This window comes from Hyperolius riggenbachi, chromosome 5 (assembly GCF_040937935.1).
Source record: "Hyperolius riggenbachi isolate aHypRig1 chromosome 5, aHypRig1.pri, whole genome shotgun sequence".
NCBI classification, from domain to species: Eukaryota; Metazoa; Chordata; class Amphibia; order Anura; family Hyperoliidae; genus Hyperolius; species Hyperolius riggenbachi.
Window position 1 is genome coordinate 125,050,464 of NC_090650.1, and position 9,853 is coordinate 125,060,316.

Genomic DNA, 9,853 nt, shown 5'->3' on the forward strand with positions numbered 1-9,853 from the left:
ATTAACCACCTTAGCGGTATGGACGAGCTCAGCTCGTCCATTACCGCCAGAGGGTGCCGCTCAGGCCCTGCTGGGCCGATTTTGTTCAAATAAAAAGCAGCACACGCAGCCTGCACTTTGCCAGCCGCGTGTGCTGCCTGATCGCCGCCGCTCTGCGGCGATCCGCCGCGAGCAGCGGCGAAAGAGGGTCCCCCCAGCCGCCCGAGCCCTGCGCAGCCAGAACAAATAGTTCCGGCCAGCGCTAAGGGCTGGATCGGAGGCGGCTGACGTCAGGACGTCGGCTGACGTCCATGACGTCACTCCGCTCGTCACCATGGCGACGAGGAAAGCCAAACAAGGAAGGCTGCTCATTGCAGCCTTCCTTGTTACTTATGCTTGCCGGAGGCGATCGGAAGAACGCCTCCGGAGCGCCCTCTAATGGGCTTTCATGCAGCCAACTTTCAGTTGGCTGCATGAAATAGTTTTTTTTTTATTAAAAAAAAACCCTCCCGCAGCCGCCCTGGCGATCTCAATAGAACGCCAGGGTGGTTAAGGTGTACCAGAGATCAAATGCTATTAAGGTTTGATACTTACCTGGTGCTTCTTTCAGCTCCATAAGCACGTGTGAGTCCCACGCTGTCCTCCCGCAGTCTGCCGTTCAGTGGCAATCAGCCCCAGTAACGGGCTCAGTTAGGTCCAGTCTGGGTCTTCTGTGCATGCGCAGACCTCCCGCGCATGTGCAGTAGACCCGGACTGATGTGACTGAAGCAATTACCAGGGCTGGTCGCGGTTGATCAGCAGACCGTGGGAGGACGTGCTTATGGGGCGTGGGACTCACACGTGCTTATGGAGCTGGAGGAAGCACCAGGTAAGTATCAAATCTTTATAGCTTTTTGATCTCTGGTACACTTTAACCACTTGATGACCCAGCCTTTAACCCCCCCCCCCCCCTTAGGGACCAGCGCTGATTTCGCTGATCTGTGCTGGGTGGGCTCTACAGCCCCCAGCACAGATCAAACACCAGGCAGAGCGACCAGATCGCCCCCTTTTTTCCCCACTAGGGGGATGATGTGCTGGGGGGGTCTGATCGCTCCTGCCTGCGTGTGGCTGGCGGGGGGGGGGGGGGGCACCTCAAAGCCCCCTCCACGGCAGGATTCCCCCTCTCCCTCTCCCTTCCCCGGAGATCGGAGACTGCACAGGAACGGATCTGTCCTGTGCAGCCTCTAACAGGCTCTTGCCTATCATGTGACAGCGATCCCCGGCCGCTGATTGGCCGGGGATCGCTGATCTAGTACAACGCTGCTACTGTTAGCAGCGTTGTACAAATGTAAACAAAGCAGATTATTTCCGCTTGTGTTTACATTTAGCCTGCGAGCCGCGATCGCCGGCCAGCAGGCTGTTCACGGAGCCCCCCGCCGTGAATTGACAGGAAGCAGCCGCTCGCGCGAGCGGCTGTTTCCTGATTAATTGGCCTGCAGCTGGCGACGCAGATGTGCGTCGCTGGTCCTGCAGCTGCCACTTTGCCGACACGCGTTATGAGTGCGCAGTCGGCAAATGGTTAAGTGGTCAGAAGCACAGAAAATGAGGGAATGTTACAAACCTTTCCCACTTCCTCAAATGAGCAAGGAAAGCTTCAGCTGGAGTTGAAGTGCCATCTTTTTTAAACGCAGATACTGTAGTTGAATAATGAAAGATGTAATCATTTTTTATGTTTGCATTAACTTTCAATTGTTAATCATTTTCTTTGTTTTGAATAGGGTCTGTGTTTTAATGGAAGTGCTTTTATTTTATACCTCATTTCTGCCGTGGTGGATGCAACGTCAGTTTCCAATGAAATTCCCCAGAATCACAACTATAATACCTGGGCAGCATCTGCGGTGAGTGTAATTTTAGCAACAACTATAATAGCTGGATAGCATTTGCAGTGAGTTTTACTTAGCAACAGCTATAATAGCCAGGCAGCGACTGTGGCAAGCGTTAGTGAGCAACAAGGGCCCATTTCCACTAGACCTTCCTCAATTCATTTCTGAATCCCTAGCCGTGCATGGGAGCTATAATACCTGGGCAACATCTTGAGTGTTATTTAGCAGCAACTATACCTGGGCAACATTTTTAGTGAGTGTTATTTAGCATCAACAATAACACCTGGGCAGCATCTGCAGTGAGTGTGGCTTAGCATCAAGTATAATACACGGTAGCAATCATGTGGCTAGATTACTGGTTCAGAACATCTCCAAACCAGCCAGTCCTTGTCCAGTATACATGTCATAATCTATGGCCAATTTGATGGGGTGGTATTTCTAAGTAAAAACCTAATGCTGTCCATCAGTGAAAGGTGTCAGAACACAAAGTTCATCACGGCTAGCTGTGTGGCTGACTGATAATGGAGCCACAGTCTGCCACTAAAACTGCAAATAAATTGCACGTAGTGTCAAAACTAAATTGTGCAGGGGAAGTGGGTGATCTGGTCTGAGGAACCACATGTTCTTTTAGATTGCATGGATGGTGGGTGCATGTGTATTATTTTTATCAGTGGGGAATGTTGGAATAATCACTAGGTTAGTGATTACTAGGTAAGTGATTATTCCAGCATAGTCACTAGGCTCTAATGTTTTATATAGCCTGTAACCGTTCACAATTGTTTACACTACCTTCATTAATCCAGATACTTTATTATTATTAAGGAAGTTGGATGGGAGATCCCCACCTGAGGCATCAATCAGCAGTCATCAGCAATGTCTTGGACACTCCTACAGCTAGTCTTTCACCATCAGAGTTGATTGTCTTGGGTTAAAGTATATAATCTGTACATAGCTTTATAAGCTGAGCTGCTATATAAAAGTTTGGTTTAGTTGGGTGTTCCGTAATTTAAAGTTGGAGGCAGGTAGTTGGACCTAAGCATGTGAGTTGTGTGTAGACCTCCACAAATGTCATAAAGGGGCTTTCTGCCTGTTTGCACCCCCCTCCCCCCCCCCCCTTCCCCCCCCCCCCCTTCTTAACAGTGTTAAGGGTTGGTTGGGACTAGTGCGCGTTGCTTTTTCCCCACATTCAATTTTGGGCTCACACAATTCTCGGTGCCAAGCTCCATTATAAGTTGATGGTAGTAATGCCTGGTATAGTAAACCCTGCTATAATAGAACTTTGGTTATAGTTAACCTATGTTTTAGCCCCTGTTATTCATTCTGTATCCGGCTATAGTGGAAAGTGGGTAGACGCATGCGTCATACATTAATCAGAGACCTGTAAGCAGAGGTGCGCTGGTGGGCTGGCAGCCATTTGTAGCCTGCTTGCTATCTGCATGCCACTCTGAGCCTGCGTGGATTACCTCGAAGTACCAACTGTTGCACGGGCTAAAGCTTGCAAGCTGCACTTCTGCTGAGACCTATGCTTCTGCCTTATTACTGAGGGAATTGCCTGTGACTTTCTTGTACATGGCTGGAACGCAACAGTATCATTCAGTCTGCATAGACATGTGGACAAAGTAGAACACTATTCGTACTGAACCTGCATTAACTAGTGAGACCTATGCTTGGAATGGATGCGTCCAGCGTGTGTTCTGCACTGGCAGCTGGAAGAGGTAAAAATGGGCATTAATTATGAGGAGCTGGTCTGAAAAAAGGGACCCCTCCAGTTCTTCATCAGACATATCGAAACCTAGAGATCCAGAACCAGAGAACTACAATAAAACTTGGCTGGAAAGCACTCTGAATGCTATAGAAATTGGAAGATGCATGTACAGAAATTGTTGTTCATCTTTTAATACTGGCGTACTTTTTTATTATTATTATTACTATTCCGTTACCTTGTATGTTCTGTCATTTCAGTTCTTTGCCTTTGTGGTCACAACATGTTATGCTGCAAGCACCTATTTTAGTTTCCGCACGTGGAGAACGAGGAGTTAAAACAAGCCTTCCCTATGAAGTGTCAAGATAACCTACAAGCTACAATGAAGCCAGTGTCTGTGCTAGGAGCACTCTGAAGTCATTTCATTTCTGTAATATTTGTTGTTTTAGAATGTAGTTATTAATGTACAGGGGGTAAAAAAAATCAGAACATAACTATTTTGCAGTGTTTGTTCCCCTAAGTGTGTGTACAATGAATGTGTTTTAAGTTCTCATACATATACTGTGAAAAAGTACTTGGTTCAAAATATATTTATATTGTGCCACAGAAAAGCTGTAATAAAAGTGGGAAATTGATGTGCTGTCACTTATATCTCTATCCATATGTTCAATACTGGTTGTGCATTTCAGTTTTAATCCTGCCTATAGTAAAGGCATCTAGGCAGGGAGAACAAACCTCTTTTCAACTTTAGGGGAAAATGTATAGGCCGCTTCTCAGGGATTTTACCTAAAGAGAACCTGTACTGAGTAAAATTTATTTAAAATAAACACATGAGGTAACTTCAAATGAACATTACATAGTTACCTTGCCATCAGTTCCTTTCAGAAGCTCACCATTTTCTTCTGACAATAATCCCTTCCAGTTCTGACAATATTTTGTCAGATCTGAAATATATCAGTTGCTGCCAGTTACAGCTGAGAGGAGAACTGATGTGTCCATGTTTCCCTATGGCTCAAGTGGGCGATGTTACAGTTTAACTGTGTGCTGACCAGAAAGCTGTTATGGGGAAATGGCTATTTTCAAAATGGAGGACGGAGAATTCCATTGATCACAGTTGACAAACAGGACGCAGGAGAGGAAAAATAGACTGAAGAGTAGACTACACAGGAAGGAAGTATGACTTGTGCATGTTTATTTTGACTTTTAATTTTCAGCAACTGTTAGGCAAATGTAAATCTCTGTTCCCCTGTGTTAAACAGTTTGGCAGGTAGCAAAAAAGACAGTATTGAAGTTAAAAATCTTTCTTACTTTTTTGTTTGGCTGATTAGCAATCCTCTTTTTCCCCAAGCTCCTAAGGAGGCCGCATAACAGATGTAGCAGAGCATGCTGGGAGGTTTTTTTTTCTCCCTACTGCCCTCCCTGGTCCTCCCCTTCATTTCCCTATTCCTCCCTAATTCTTTACTGCAGCCCGATTGGCTGCTTCCTCTATCCCTCCTGGCTCAGCTGACAGAGCTGTGAGGTACTAAAACCTCCCCCTGACAGAGCCATGATGCCACCTATTCTGCCAGCAAGGAATCCATTAGCTATCTAGATCTCACTCTGAGGGGTGATCCCAGTCGGGGTATCATTGTAACCTCCACCTACAGGAAACCATGCAGTGGCAATACTCTTTTGAGGGCAGACAGTTGCCATCCTGGGCATACCATACCTGGCATACCTGTGGGCGAGTTTGTAAGAGCTAAGCGCAATTGTTCTGACCCATGCGAATTAGAGCAAGAACTGGATATGGTGGAGGCTCGCCTCAAAGCAAGGGGATATCCAGGTTGGTGCATCAAGCGGGGTAGAGCTAGGGCAACTAGAAGGTCCAGGATGGACCTTGTAAATCCGTTAAAACCCCGACAACAGGAATCCTCCAAACCTATCTTTGTGACAATGTATTCATCTGAAAACAAGAAAGTTGTTGAGATCATCACCAAGTATCTCCCAGTTTTGCAGGCAGATGGCGGTCTCATGCCAGTTTTGAAGGATGGTATTAGGTGTTCAAGCAGAAGGGCCCCAACCTTGGGACAGGTTTTGTCCTCCAGCCTATTCAATTCCAGGCCATTGGTCAAAAATTGGTTGTCGACTGTTGGTTCCCACAAATGTGGCATCTCGACTTGTAAATATTGTCGAGTACACAGTAAAACCAAGACTGCTGTCTCTCTCTCAGTGGGCCGCAGCTTTAATATTAAACAATTCATAAATTGCGGCTCTAAACATGTAGTGTACCTCATTACTTGCGGGATATGTTCCCTGCAGTATGTGGGTTGCACTATTCGGCCCCTGAGAGAGAGAATAGCGGAACACTACCTGGGTGCAGGCTGGCACACCTCAAAAATTAGTAATGTGGCGAGACATTTTCGAGAGGTCCACGGGGGGAACATGACTGGCTTTTCCTTCTGTGGCATTGAGAGAGTTACTCCATCGCATAGAGGTGGAGACCTGTATAAAAAATTATTGCGGAGGGAAGCCATGTGGATTTTTGAATTAAATACTAGAATCCCACATGGATTGAATGCTAGATGGGATCTTGCCACCATCACCTAAAATCCACCTTACTTATCTCCATGAGAAATTGTTCTGACTTTTTAAGAATTAGTCCCTATATACTGACAATTGAGAACGCTGCACTTTGTGTTTTTATTTTGCATTTTTTGCATTTTATTCTTGTACATTTTGTATATGTGTTTTAATTTTGCATTTAAGTCTAAATTGACTCCTCCCTGGCCGGGCGGAGTCATGGGCGGGCATTCTACACACATACTCCTACATATATGTCTAGATGGTCATTTGTCTGATAGCTATGATTAAGGACAGTTAGTCCGAAACATGTCAGCTATGTGATGTGATGCCCTGGATGTTTTGGATATGTCCATCAATAAAGGATAACGTCACTGACAAGTGCGGACCGTCTTCTTTCTTGCGACTTTTGGAATTGCTGGCCAGGTCGTGCACTGTCGTGGGTTTTGGTGGGATGCAGCGGTGTTCACTCTACGCAGTTCTCCTCTCAGCTGTAACTGACAGCTGCTGATATATAACTGACAGCAAATGATATATTTCAGTTCTGACAAAATCTTGTCAGAACTGGAAGGGATCATTGTCAGAAGAAAATGGTGAGCTTCTGAGAGGAACTGATGGCGAAGGTAACTATGTAATGTTCATTTGAATTTACCTCATGTGTTTATTATTTTAAATAATTTTAGTCAGTACAGGTTCCCTTTAACTGTGTGCTGACCAGGAAGCTGTTATGGGGAAATGGCTATTTTCAAAATGGAAGACGGAGAATTCCATTGATCACAGTTGACAAACAGGACGCAGGAGAGCAAAAATAGACTGAAGAGTAGACTACACAGGAAGGAAGTATGACTTGTGCATGTTTATTTTGACTTTTAATTTTCAGCAACTGTTAGGCAAATGTAAATCTCTGTTCCCCTGTGTTAAACAGTTTGGCAGGTAGCAAAAAAGACAGTATTGAAGTTAAAAATCTTTCTTACTTTTTTGTTTGGCTGATTAGCAATCCTCTTTTTCCCCAAGCTCCTAAGGAGGCCGCATAACAGATGTAGCAGAGCATGCTGGGAGGGTTTTTTTTCTCCCTACTGCCCTCCCTGGTCCTCCCCTTCATTTCCCTATTCCTCCCTAATTCTTTACTGCAGCCCGATTGGCTGCTTCCTCTATCCCTCCTGGCTCAGCTGACAGAGCTGTGAGGTACTAAAACCTCCCCCTGACAGAGCCATGATGTGCGCCAGCCGCCCTACCTCCAACCCCCCCCCCCCCCTGCGCGCTGACACCCGTGAAGTGCGTACGCACCCTCCACCCCCGCTGACACCCGTGATGCGTGCCCGCACTACACCTCCCCACACACACCCCCACCGACACCTGTGATGTGCGTCCGCAGCCCCACCCCCCACTGACACCCGTGGTGTCGTGCCCGTACCCCCCCCCCCCCCCCCGCTGACGCCCGTGATGTACGTCCGCCCCCCCCCCCCCCCCCCTGCTGACACCCGTGATGTGCGTCATACCCTACATCCCCCCCCCCCCCGGAACCCGTGATGTGCGTCCGCACCCGCCACCCCCGCTGACACCCCGGGGATGACTCAAATCTTCAGAAACTCAGGCTATTTATTTGCTAATTGCGCAAAAGGTGGATCAGCGCATCACCAGGCCGCCTCCGAATGGCCTACAATCAGAGGTGCGCTGAGCCCCCCCAGAAACTGCAAACGCACCTTGAACCCAAACAGAAGCTCTGCATATACACCAAAAGCATTTATTTGCTAAGTTCATGATAGTTATACCAGGCGAATAAACTTGCATGAGAACCCTGTTGGTATAGAGTAATTTTGCAAATCTGTGGGGCTGGAGGTTAAGAACCAACATCTATGGACAGTATACTCGGCCAGACCCATTGCCTCATCTTTGGCCTTAATGGGCCTTAATGACAGGTGTCCCAATGGCTACAATTAGTAAGGCAACCTTTTGGTGTTTGAATCTCACCATCATCAACCATTACAGAGTGAATATGGATCCTTCCATAGACAATTAAGTATGTTAGAACTGACTGGTCACTTCCTGTTACTAGGTTAAAATATTTTTGTTAACATTTCCTCCCACTCAACTAATAATTCTTCCACTCATATAACACCATGTAACCACCAAGTAAATCTGAAAATTGTAACTGAACACACTGTAGTCTCTCATCATATGAGCTTACCGCCCATTTGTTGAAGATGTTTTGTCTTTTGTGGAATATATCTATGCAGAATGCAACTGTATGCATTTTATATTGTATGGGGTTGAAGGCATCGACATATACAGCCCACTTGCATGATGCTATGATTCATCATCAGGAAATGAAAACTACAGGATATTTTAAGAGAACTAGAAATAAAAAACATAGATACCTCAGTAGAGACAAGCCTCTGGATAGTCCAGAGCAGCCTTTCTCAACCTTTCTACCCTGGAGGAACCCTGCAAATAACTTTTTGATCCCAAGGAACCCCTGCAAACAATGTTTTGATCTCAAGGAACCCCTGCAGTTATTTTGCAGGAGGCATGGTCTTAAAAAGTATGTGTGGCTGTTTATTTCCCTACCCCCTATAACACTGCCACTCATACTGTCTCCTGACCCCCCAAATTAGTGCTTCTTGTTACAGTACCACCTATTATAGTGTGCTCTATATACTTTCACCACGATGGGGGAAAATGCCAAGGAACCCCTGCAGAGTACTCAAGGAACCCTGGGGTTCCAGGGAACCCTGGTTGAGAAAGCCTGGTCCAGAGGCTTCCTGGATCCTCCTGATGCCCACTGCTCCAGCGCTGGGTCTCTCTAAGCATGTCCCACAAGAGCTTGCCATATATGGTCTCATGGACGAGCGCACCCGTATGCTCCATGCATTCCCAGTAGCACAGACTATACTTGCACATGAGCAGCAGATCTGCACTTGTACATGGCTGTACACAGACCCAAAGATTATGAGAGTCCCGGGCAGCAGAGGGGTGGGGTCAAGGAGGATCTGAGGAGCCTATGAATGATCCAGAGGTATCTCACTACTTGGGAAAGTATTATGAAATGAGAATATTTAGGTTGCTGCTCGTCCACAGTACTGGTCTCCATCCGTGTCACAATGATAACATTTATCAAGTCTCTTTATCTTCTGGGTAATAGAAATTATGTATATGCCTCAATCACACATACTGTTAATTTCCTGTCCACTCCGGTGTAGGATCACTGGGCTGGAGGGGGCTTTCCACGCCCGATGGCAGGAATACCGGCTAGCATATGTTCCTGATGTACTTCAGACCAAAAGGGATGCATGCCAGCAGGTACAGCCCTGCATTTTTAGATTTGGAGCCATGATCGTCTCTGATAGTTCCCAGATTGCCCTTCCCATCCCTGCCGATCACCTGACCTGCTGCCAGAACCTGAATGTGCATTACAATGTGGAGTCATGCAGATGGAGAATGCTATGCTAGCCAGTGAGCTCACAGAAACCGAACGGCAGGTCGCAGGGTCTCTTCTAAATATTAGTAGGACTACATTTATGAGTATGTGACACAAAATGGTTTGATTTTTAAACCTGGTCTGAGGACTGTTGAGTGCTGACATCCTTCTGACCATTAATCTAGGTGGCAGGCCTTACTCTTAGGTTACTATGAAACCAGGTTCCTCTATTCTTCTGGTAAGCAACTTCCTTGAGTCTGTACAGGTTAAACTCGAAAAATTATATCATGCAAAAGTCAATTTATTTCAGTAATTCAACTTGAGGCCTCTAGC

At 46.3% G+C, this 9,853-nt stretch overlaps 1 protein-coding gene across 2 annotated transcripts in view; it reads left to right on the plus strand.

The window, feature by feature from the left end:
• The window catches only part of CMTM8 (CKLF like MARVEL transmembrane domain containing 8), a 66,689-nt gene extending 62,511 nt beyond the window's left edge, over positions 1-4,178 (plus strand). For both annotated transcript variants that reach the window (XM_068234467.1, XM_068234465.1), the window contains exons 4-5: positions 1,737-1,856; positions 3,804-4,178. In XM_068234467.1, the coding sequence (XP_068090568.1) occupies positions 1,737-1,856; positions 3,804-3,881 (198 nt within the window). In that variant the 3' untranslated portion in view covers positions 3,882-4,178. The remainder of the gene's footprint in view (positions 1-1,736; positions 1,857-3,803) is intronic.
• The last annotated feature ends 5,675 nt before the right edge of the window (positions 4,179-9,853 follow it).